The sequence below is a fragment of the Danio rerio genome, chromosome 24 (assembly GCF_052040795.2).
Source record: "Danio rerio strain M-AB ecotype USA chromosome 24, GRCz13ab, whole genome shotgun sequence".
NCBI classification, from domain to species: domain Eukaryota; kingdom Metazoa; phylum Chordata; class Actinopteri; order Cypriniformes; family Danionidae; genus Danio; species Danio rerio.
Window position 1 is genome coordinate 39,506,064 of NC_141044.1, and position 11,437 is coordinate 39,517,500.

An 11,437-nucleotide genomic window follows, 5' to 3' on the forward strand; every position below is an offset into this window, starting at 1 on the left:
CTGGGCATCTTCAATGTGCACTCGTATGGACAGTTTTGCGCTTGAGCGCCTCCAAGTGCTGTTTACTGTAACTTCAGCAGCTCCGTGTACGTGAACGAAAGTGTCAACCTGATTGGTGGAGAAAGTTTTGACGTGGCGCATCAAAACAAAAAAACAAGCATGAGGCGTTTCTTTAAAAATGACACTTTTACATCTGGCGTTTTGCACGTTATTGTGCACGATCACATTGACGCCCTTTATTTAGTCACGAGGCGTTAAACTAGATGTAAAAACGCAAGCAAAAAGCGTCCCGGTGTGAACGGGCCTTAATCGTTTGAAGAATAAAAGAAATTAAACTATCAAGAGTATTAAAAGTATTTACATATTTTCATGACAGACTTTTAAAATGTTTTGTCTCATTCAAAATAAATATTTAGTTTAGTACTAATTTACAGCTTTAAATGTTTACTGTAAACAGTTTTGGCTTTGTTTGATGTATAGTATGTGCTCATTTTTCCAACACGATCTCACGGCAATTCGTAACTTTGATTTAGTGGCTAATTTGTATGAATTCATATCGTTGGGTTCCACCCCTCCTTTTTAAAATCGTACATTTTCGTATGACTGAACTCGTCAGAATTAGCTGCTTAACTGACTAAATGTAAAAAAGTTATGTTTCCTTGTGAGATCAGCCTGGTTTTACAGGAAATGTCTAGTATAAAGGTTATAGCACACTGAATGTGAAATTTCCGATCGGAATTTTCACATGTAAAAAAATTAATTCAACCTTATGTTGTGTTTATCGGATTGATGTCTATGAAACTTTTGTCTGTCATAAACTATTTACAGCTTTAAATATTTACTGTAAACAGTTTTTGGCTTTGTTAGATGTATAGTATGTGCTCATTTTTCCAACACAATCTCACGGCAATTAGTAACTTTGATTTAGTGGCTAATTTGTATGAATTCATACGTACATCTCAATCGTACAATTCAGTACGATTTGCTCATGCCCCAATGATGCTTGGGTTCCACACCTCCTTTTTAAAATCGTACATTTTCGTACGACTGAACTCGTCAGAATTACATAAACATAAAATAGTAACGTTTCCTCATGGGATCAGCCTGGTTTTAGAGGAAATGTCTAGTGTAAAGGTTATAGCACACTGAATGCAAAGTTTTCGTTCGGAATTTTCACATGTTAAAAAAAAAATTTGACTTCACGTTGTGTTAATCTTATTGATGCCTACAAAACTTTCGTCCATCATAAAAAATTCGACCAGGTTAAATTTTTTTTGTTTTTCTTGTGATAACATAAGGATTACAGTGTGAATGCAGTGTTGACCACTAGAAATATTATCTATATGGAGATGTTTTAACGCAGACGTTGTTTTAATGTTGAGAAACCCTCGTCTGGTTGTGTACGTATGTGCAAGAGACTGTTGGTTTTGAATGTTCTTGTGCTGTTTTTGTGATTATTAAAGTGAATATCTTCTATGACGGTCTTACCATGCAGTTTTTTTTATTTATTTATGAACAGTGTAAAACAGTACACACAGTTTTACAGTGTAAAATTGTATGTGGAAAGAAATGCTGGGTTCCACACAATTAATTTGTGTTCGGACAACATGAAGGAATTAAATTAACTTATTAGTTTTTACAAATTTATGTAGATTGAACAGAAAATATTTTAGTTGTCCCACCAAAAAACTCAAGAATTGAGTTGTTTCAGCTCATTTTAAATAAGTAGTTTGAACAAGCAGTAAACGTCATTTTTTGAGGGTATATACACAAATTAGACAAGGCTAGTTTTCAGTAGTTTATGTACAGTTAAGGTTTGTACACACCGGGATGCTTTTCATTTGCGTTTATCATCAGCGTTTTTCGAGATGTTTTTCTAGATTCAAACCCAAGCGATTTTCACTGGCGTCGAGCAGAAGAGTATGCAAAATCACTCCTTGACGTTAGATGGCGCTACACAACTGTAAGCTTCTAACACCCTCTTGTAACATTAAAGAAGACAGAAAGTTGACACTCTTGTTGTTAGTGGGTGGTAATGGGTGGTTCAAGTAACAGTTCCAGCTCTAGCCATGAAGACATGATTATTGTTCACCAGTGCAATAAGCAGCTCCACGTTCACATCGCCTCTGGGCATCTTCAATGTGCACTCGTATGGACAGTTTTGCGCTTGAGCGCCTCCAAGTGCTGTTTACTGTAACTTCTATATATATATATATATATATATATATATATATATATATGCATATATATATATATATATATATATATATATATATATATGCATATATATGTATATATATATATATATATATATATATATATATATGCATATATATATATATATATATATATATATATATATATGCATATATATATATATATATATATATATGCATATATATATATATATATATATATATATATGCATATATATATATATATATATATATATATATATGCATATATATATGCATGAATTAATGTACAGTAAACACTTCCAGTCAATGAAATTTTATTTAAAAAAACAAAACAAAAGAATATGCCGTATTTCATCCTAAAATTAGTTTTGCTGTTTTAAATATTTGATTGTTGATTTAAAAAATATAGAGCATTTTTTAAGATGAATATTTTCTAAAGCTCCGTTCACTCTGAGAACATCTCTCTGATATAAATGTGTTTATCCTCCTGTATGATGAAGGCTGATGTTTTTATGCATTCGTCAATGTTATTAACGTCATGTACATTTACAGGTTTTTAACAGGATGTGTGTGTGTGTGAACACACTATGATCCAGTGAGCATTTTCCAGAGTGTGTGTGAAAGCAGCTTAAGTTAAGTTATAACTTCATATTTTAATGTACATTTTTTTGTTTTGGGGTGAAATCTGAAATCTGGAGATTGACTGTAAAAGAGTTTTCTCAGGTGAAGATCAGTATTTGCTCACTGATTTTCATGTGTGTTTACCTGTTCACTGTAAACTGTTTTGGCCTGGTCTGATGTGTTGTGTGTGTGAGACTATGTATGTGAGAGTGTATGTGTGTGTCTACTTGTTTATGTGGTTTACAAGGACATGATGTTGTAGAATGACGTGGGTATGACCCAGTTGTACTTTGAGGATGTGTCTTGTGTCCTCCAGGGTTCCCGCGTTGCTTGAAAGTACTTGAATTTCAAGGCCTGGAAAGAACTAAAACAAACACCGGTCCTCGAAAGTACTTGAATTGAAAGTGTATGGTGTTATTTAAATAACGGTACTGTGCTGCTTTCAAAAACTGAACAAAAACTAAGAAAATGAAATTGAAATCTTGTACAAGATCTATGACAAATAATGCACATTTGATCAATATTTCAGAAACCGCATTTGAATATTACCAATACTGAATTTAACTAATTTTATTGGAGTACTTAGAAGGTGACGGTCAACATTAATACAGTCTACATTTGTGAAAATGACACATTCAAAACATCATTACTCTGACATTTAAATGTAAATATTAACTTTCGTGGCACTATATATGCTTTGGGTGTGAATTAAGGCTGCTCAATTTAAAATTATTAGTGATTTAAAAAGTCCTTGAATTAGGTGTCCATGAAAGAGTGGGAAGCCTGGTCCTCGTAATTCAGATGCTTAAAATGATGGTAATGTGTACTTTTGACATTTAAAATATAATATATCAAGCTCTTTTTAAAGTATAAAATACTTATTGCATATGGAGAGTCCTCGTAAACCACATATACGTGTTTGTGTGTGTGTGTGTGTGTGTGTGTGTGTGTGTGTGTGTGTGTGTGTGTGTGTGTGTGTGTTTCAGAGAGAGATGTCTGTGGACACAGCTAGTTGTTGAGCTGGTTTCCACTTGGCGCTTCTTCGTCCTCCGTCTGCTCTGATGTACGGCTGATTTCTCAGATCTGCACACAGAGAGAGACGCTCATCAAGACTTTTGTACATATTATACATCTGTTCTGTTGGTCTTGATTTATTGAATATGAATATGTATTTACATTCATATTTAAGACATGGTATCAATGCGTCTACACGAATGGTCAGAATATTTTTGAAAGATTTTGGTTTTGTATCATTTATTTCAAAATATAAATGTATTATACTTCTGTATGTAAATATCTACAGTAATGTGACTCATTATTCGCCGTCCTGGGAATTGTTTCCAAATATTTCCCAAATGATGTTTAACAAGGAATTTTTCACTGTATTTCCTATAATTTTTTTCTTCTGGAGAATGTCTGATTTGTTTTATTTCAACCAGAATAAAAGCAGTCAATATTATTAGCCCCCTTAAGCAATATTTTTTTCGATTGTCTACAGAACAAACCACTGTTATACAATAACTTGCCTAATTACTCTAACTTGCCTAGTTAACTTAATTAACCTTTAAATGTCACTTTAAGTTGAATTCTAGTGTAACGTAAGGATGCTGACAATGCAGTATCGCAGTCAAAAACAGGCAAATGGTCAATACATAATCAATAACGGAAAGAATCAACAAAGAATCAATAACGGAAAAACCCGGCAAGGACCAATAAAGGAATGACTAGACAGGATTAAAACTTTGTGATGGTACAATAATAGTAAACAAGACTCAGCCCAGAAGTGTGTGCATGCTGTGTAAATAGTCCTTGTAATCAGTCCATTAGCAGCTCCCTGCTGTGTGTAATCAAGGGAAAACCGGAACAGGTGTGTGTGAGGTGCATGATGGGATTGTAGTGCAAGTGAAAGTGAATGATTCCTAGCGATCTACAAGCCTGGATGATCGTGACAACTAGTGTGTTGAAAAATATCTAATATAATAATAATAATATCAAATATTATTTACTGTCATCATTGCAAGGATAAAATAATTCAGTTATGAAATGAGTTATTAAAACTATTATGTTTAGAAATGTGTTGAAAAAAAAATTTTTTCCGTTAAACAGAAATTGGGGAAAAATATACAGGAGGCTAATAATTATGACTTCAACTGTATGTATATATATATATATATATATATATATATATATATATATATATATATATATATATATATATACTGTGTGTATATATATATATATATATATATATATATATATATACTGTGTGTGTATATATATATATATATATATATATATATATATATATATATATATATATATATATATATATATATATATATATATATATATAATTGCTTCCTATTAGTGGACACATCATCTTTTTGCACATCATTAAAGTACTTTTCTTTCAATAAAATAAAATTAAATGTCTTCATCTTTTTACAAAGCAGAATGATTGGAAATTGTCAAATTAAATAAACATTTATTTTAAGATATGTTATCCTATTATATTTATTAAATGATTATTTCATTTTTTCAATTAAATTTTTCAACCCTTTCCCTTAACATTTCAGAAACCCGCTTTTAAAGCCCCCTGGTGTACAGGTGTGCTACTGTATTGTGTTGATGGTGGTGATTTGTAATAAACTCTGAAAGTGACCTGTGATGATGTCCTCGATGGCTCCGTCTTTTCCTTCTCGCACCAGCGGCGACATCTGTCTGCGCTTCAGCTCCGATATCAGATCCAGCTGAGGTAAACGCAGCGGCTGACACACACACACACACACACACATTGCAAGGTTATTCTACTGCAGTTTAGCATATTTAATTAGTTTTTTATTTCAATACTATTTTTACATTTGCTGTAAATTTCAGTTCAGTTTTAGTTCATTTCATTGTCAGTTTTTTTTTGTGAAGACATTTCCATTCATTTATTAATTTTCTTTTCGGCTTAGTCCCTTTATTAATCAGGGGTCGCCACAACGGAATGAACCGCCAACTTACAGTATTCAGCAAATTTTTCACGCAGTGGATGCCCTTCCAGCTCCAACCCAACACTGGGAAACACCTATACACTCTTACTCACACACATACGCTACGGCCAATTAGCTTATTAAATTCAAATATACCGCATGTGTTTGGACTGTGGGGGAAACTGCAGCACCCGGAGGAAACCCACGTGAACACGAGGAATACAGGCACACAGAAATGCCAACTGACCTAGATGAGACTCGAACTAGTGACCTTCTTGCTGTGAGTGCTTCCCACTGCGCCATCGTATTGTAAATTTTTGATATTTCAGTTAACGAATGTATTTTGACCAATATTGACCAGAATTTTGGCTTATCTGTCAACTGTGTGTGTGTGCGTGCGTGTGTGCGTGTTTCTTTACCTTCTGCCTGTGCACCGGAGCATCAGAGAACTTCAGATCTGCAGTTTCTTCACTGTCAGAGAGTCTTTTCCTCCGCTGATCAATTTCCTGTTCACACAGCTGACCACACACACCAAATATTTCAACATTTATACACAAGTATATCTTTTTTACATCTATTTTAGATTACCGTAAATGTGTTATATTACATTGTTCTTTTAATGGAAATAGTTTTAGTTAGTATGTACCATTAGTAGAAACATTTAAGGATCAATGCTCACTATAACCTATTGGGGTTATTACCTGTTTATTATTAAGATGTTGGATTTTTATTAGTGCTTATAAAGTACATGTCCATAATCTTATTCTACATCCGTAATCCTAGCCAATAACCATACTGCAACCTTAATAACTATTTATAATCGCAAAATTAAGAGTTTATTGAGCCAAAAGTGATAGTTAACGGTTAATTAATAGCAAGATATATATACCCTAAACTAAAGCATGATTGAAAAATATTAGGCCCCTTTTCATAAGATTTCAAATAAATCTATGATGTCCCCAGAATGTGTGTGCGTGTAGTTTTTAGGGTTTAGTCGATAGACGATGCCGTCATCCATCGCCTATGTAATGTAATGTGTATTTATATAGCGCATTTATTGTGTATGGCCATACACGCAAAGCGCTTCACAATCATGAGGGGGGTCTCTCCACACCACCACCAGTGTGCAGCATCCACTTGGATGATGTGACGGTAGCCACAGGACAACGGCGCCAGTGCGCTCACCACACACCAGCTATTGGTGGAGTGGAGAGACAGTGATAGAGCCAATTCGGTGGAAGGGGATGATTGGGAGGCCATGATCGTATGGGCCGATAGAGGGACTTTGGCCAGGACACCGGGGTTACACCCCTGCTCTTTCAAGAGAAGTGCCGTGGGATTTTTAATGACCACAGAGAGTCAGGACCTCGGTTTAACGTCTCATCCGAAAGACGGCGCCCACTGACAGTTTAGTGTCCCCTTCACTTTTACTGGGGCATTAGGACTCACGCAGACCACAGGTTGAGCTCCCCCTGCTGGCCTCTCTAACACCACTTCCAACAGCAACCTAGTGTTCCCTAGTGGTCTCCCATTCAGGTACTGACCAGGCTCAGCCCTGCTTAGCTTTAGTGAGTAACCGGTCTTGGGCTGCAGGGTGATATGGCTGTGGATGATAGATATCATGATGCTGAGCTGTCATCGCAATCCTCCGCCCTGCCCCTGCTGCAGTAGCAACCTGCTCGTGAAAAGTACCCACACGCTCATACATCTAATATGAACGAAAACGATCCACATCCACACTGGGGTTTCATCTAGCATTACTAAAAATATTTCTGTCCACACTATAGCGCTGAAAACACACATCACGTGACAACACACACACTCTGTTATGCACTGCAGCGTATGCGCACGTCTGAGCTCCAGCAGTCAGCAGGTGCTTTGAGCACAAAACCCCAGAGAGCAGTGCACGTCGGACAGTTTATCAAGGATGTACCACTGAATAGTGTCTCACTATAGTTGTTAAACGTGATATTAAATTAATCGTGTCTCTATCTAACGACTGACTTTCACGCTTGAACTTAGTCATTTTAGCGAAAACCTCAGATACTGTTGGTTGGTTGCTGTTGGTTGTGCACCTTTTTTTTTACCAATCATGACGCCATTAAAACGACACAGATCTCTCTGCCTATTCATGGCAGAGTCAGGCGGAAAAAGTGATTGACAGGTGGTAAAATGTGTGTAACTTATCTTGATTTATTTAGGATTTGGTTATGGGTAAAACAAAGACCATGTGGGTCAGGTTGAAGCGGTAGGCTACAAATAACCTATTCTTTATCAATGTATTAATTATTCTTAAAAAAAATTATTCACCTCTGACTAAGACGACAATGCCATTGTCCATCGCGATGTTTCACATTAGACATCGTACGATTTCAAATTGGTCGACATCACCAAACTCTAGTAGTTTTACCTCAAAATATCTCACAAACCATTTATTATACAATAGCTTGTCAAATTTCCCTCTATTCGTTTGTGAGAAAAGCACATATTTGTGCACGTCCCTTTAAATGCAAATGAGCTGCTGGTTTCCAGAAAGGGGCGGAGACTTCAGTCGCTATTCTGACACTTCAGACACAACATAAGCAAATCTCACACAGCAAAACATGTCAGAAATGATCAGCAGTGGATTTAATTTTACATGTTCAAGACAATGATGGAGAGGAAGAGAAACTTCAAGACCAGGGGTCACCAAACATGTTCCTGGAGGGCCGGTGTCCTGCAGATTTTAGCTCCAACCCTAATCAAACACACCTGAACATGCTTATCAAGGTCTTACTAGGTATACTTGAAACACCCAGGCAGGTGTGTTGAGGCAAGTTGGAGCTAAACCCTGCAGGGCACCGGACCTCCAGGAACGAGATTGGTGACCCCTGTTAGACTGGTTGATTCAGAACGGTTGGTGAACATGTATATTTTGTATATTTTTTTATATTTGTATATTTTTTATTTATTTAAAAGTTTCAAGTTCAAAAAGAAAGACTAGTACTAGTGGAGTTTGTCTACAAGAAAATACTGCTTCATTCATATTTTCACTCTTATTATGTCTACTTCAGATGCTGTGTCAGTGAAAATGCAAGTAAGTTTGACTTTAAGTCTATCAAAGTATTTTGTTTGCTTGCTTTCAGCATCTTCATGGTTTTGTTGGCTCACAGCGACAGCAGTGTAATGTACAGTATGTGTTTAAGATGATCAGTGTGTGTGTGATGATTTCTCCACCTTGTATGCTTTGATGAAGCGTGTGAAGACGGGAAAGAAGGCGGACGGAGGAGTGGATTTGGGATTCTCTCCGAAATACTCCACCACAGACTGATAGGCTTCCTGTGGACACACATGCAGAAGGTGTTAGTGTGTGTGTGTGTTTGTGTATGTGTGGTTCCCTCATGTGTAGTAATATCAGTGATTTGTGACCTTGTGGGGACATTTATTTTGTCCCCCTGAGGAAAACATCTTATAAGTCACACGTTGAAGAATTGTCAAACTGTAAAACTGCATAGAGTTGGGGTAGGGGGATACAATATACCGTGTGTACAGTGTAAAAATCCCTACGTCTATGGGAAGACACTATAAAACATGAAAACTCAATGTGTGTGTGTATGTGTACAAATACACACGGATAAAGACACACATGTACAGAAACACACATATGCATATCCAGAATGAATATGCAGACACATATTCAGGCACAAACACACATAAACAGACACAAACAGGTACAGATACACACCTACAGACTCATGTATAGGCATGCACAGACACACACATTCGGAGGCAAACACAAATTGACACACAGAAACACACATACAAACGCAGACACAGTGTATGTTTGTGTCTGAGTTTGTGAGACTGTCTGTGTTTGTGCATATTTGTCTGTGCAAGGGTATGTGTGTGTCTGTTTGTGTATGTCAGTATGTGTTTGTATGTCTGTGTGTGTCTATATGTGTTTGTATTTGTGTGTGTCTGTGTGTGGAGGTGTTTTCTGACCTGTGCTGTTGTGCTGTCCTTGATGAGTGTGTCCAGCAGGCCTCTGTTAGTGCAGATGAACTGTGTGAGGACGCTGCTGTTCTGCTGCTGCTCCAGCTCTTTACACACCACATCCATCCCCTTTTGCAGAGAGCACACGTCCGACAGCACACTGTCCAGAGACACTGACACACACATACATTGATTTAACTACAGCACAAACACTAAAACATTATATTTAAAGAACCGACGGTTATACATTTTCAAACTTTTGATTTTACATAAAATATTTAATAAATAATCACAAAATACTTAAGTATATAAATACTAAAAACTATTTTTATACATTTAAAAACTATTTTATGTTAAAATATAAGACACTTGAGGTGTAAATTTAACCTAACAAACCAAAATATTAACTTTTAAATAAATATTTTGATCAACTACAGTTATGTAGAGAGAAAAGTGAAACTATTTGTATTAAAATATTAATAAATAGAAAAATACACCTAAAAACATTTGATTTAATTATTTTAAAGGTGTGTAAAGAATAAAACTAATGAAATCAGTCAATATTTCAAAAAAATATATTTTAAATAAGGATAAAAATTACAAACAAAACCTGAATTGGCATCATAGCAATTGAGATCAGTACAAAATTAAGAATATTAATAATCAATAATACTGTATACAATATATAACATTTTTTTCAAATAAAAATCACTGTAATATGCTTCAGATCTGTTACACTTTTAGCTGATGCGTGTGTTTGTGTGTTTACTCACCGAGTGCTGCTTTATCCAGAAAGTGTAGTTCGGTGTGGAAGTTGCTGAGCTGAGGGTATTTGTCCTGAATGATGCTGACGATGAAATGCAGGAGCGTCTGTTTGCGGTCTGTAGACTTCATGTCCAGAAGCTGACAAAACATGTACAGTAGTTAAACAACAGCAAATGAGACTTCAAATGACAAAAAATTAGCTGAAATTCTTGAAATGGCAATTGTAAATCAAATTTTATATGTCGGTAGTCTAAAGATGCAAAACTGGAATATCGCTGCAAAAGCAGCATTTCCATGCAATGAGTCAAAGAGAAAAAAACATCACTTATAATAATAATAATAAAAAAACTAAACCACTGTGATGACAGACTTTGGCTGAGGGATTTGAGAATGTCCAAAACAACATTTCAGATGTTTTATAATGTGCTCGAAATGCTGGTTTGTCCATTAAAGCCGTCCATCACAGCCATTTTTATCATCAGATCTCATTAAAATAAAAATAAATCACATGACTTGTTTAATCCGCATGTTTTTTTTTTTCGGTAAGTCATACTATGGTAGTTTCTGCACATTTTTCCTTATTATATAAAAGGTTTATCCTATTTTCAAAGGTTAGGCTCATGCTTTTTTTAAGGCATAATTTTTCAATCCAAAATGTGCATGAAAACAGGTGGATGGAAACATGGCTTGTAATGTCATCCTTTCTTTTTTTATGTGAAACAATTAACTTTGATACAACTTGTAATGACATGCTAGCGTATAAAACATCCTAACACATAAAACAGTTCCAAAAACTCACATATTTAATAACAGTATTTACTTAAACATTATAAAATATTTCAACAATTCATTCATTTTCCTTCGGGTTAGTCTCTTATTTATCAGAGATCACGACAGCGGAATAAA

The 11,437-nt window shown here is 35.4% G+C and overlaps 3 protein-coding genes across 19 annotated transcripts in view; 2 read left to right on the top strand and 1 right to left on the bottom strand.

Moving 5' to 3' along the window:
• Positions 1 to 8,870, top strand: part of srcin1b (SRC kinase signaling inhibitor 1b) — a 133,471-nt gene extending 124,601 nt beyond the window's left edge. For 6 of the 11 annotated variants that reach the window (XM_087308854.1, XM_087308864.1, XM_087308865.1 and 3 more), the window contains one exon: positions 3,806 to 4,279. Coding sequence is in view for 4 of the 11 variants with exons in the window: in XM_087308865.1 (XP_087164991.1) it covers positions 3,806 to 3,838 (33 nt within the window). In the remaining 7 variants the exon portion in view is untranslated. Of the gene's footprint in view, positions 1 to 3,805; positions 4,280 to 5,395; positions 5,487 to 8,847 lie in introns of those variants that run through there. The other 5 variants (XR_015524578.1, XR_015524577.1, XR_015524576.1 and 2 more) reach the window with 5 other exon arrangements.
• Positions 1 to 11,437, top strand: part of map3k14b (mitogen-activated protein kinase kinase kinase 14b) — a 471,535-nt gene that overhangs the window by 215,060 nt on the left and 245,038 nt on the right. The gene's annotated exons all lie outside the window — the stretch shown is intronic.
• fmnl1b (formin-like 1b) overlaps positions 2,496 to 11,437 on the bottom strand; it is a 50,949-nt gene continuing 42,007 nt past the window's right edge. For 2 of the 3 annotated variants that reach the window (NM_001442558.1, XM_087308083.1), the window contains 6 exon segments: positions 2,496 to 3,902; positions 5,482 to 5,587; positions 6,214 to 6,312; positions 9,011 to 9,112; positions 9,776 to 9,939; positions 10,540 to 10,669. In NM_001442558.1, the coding sequence (NP_001429487.1) occupies positions 3,802 to 3,902; positions 5,482 to 5,587; positions 6,214 to 6,312; positions 9,011 to 9,112; positions 9,776 to 9,939; positions 10,540 to 10,669 (702 nt within the window). In that variant the 3' untranslated portion in view covers positions 2,496 to 3,801. 3 annotated transcript variants of the gene reach the window in all.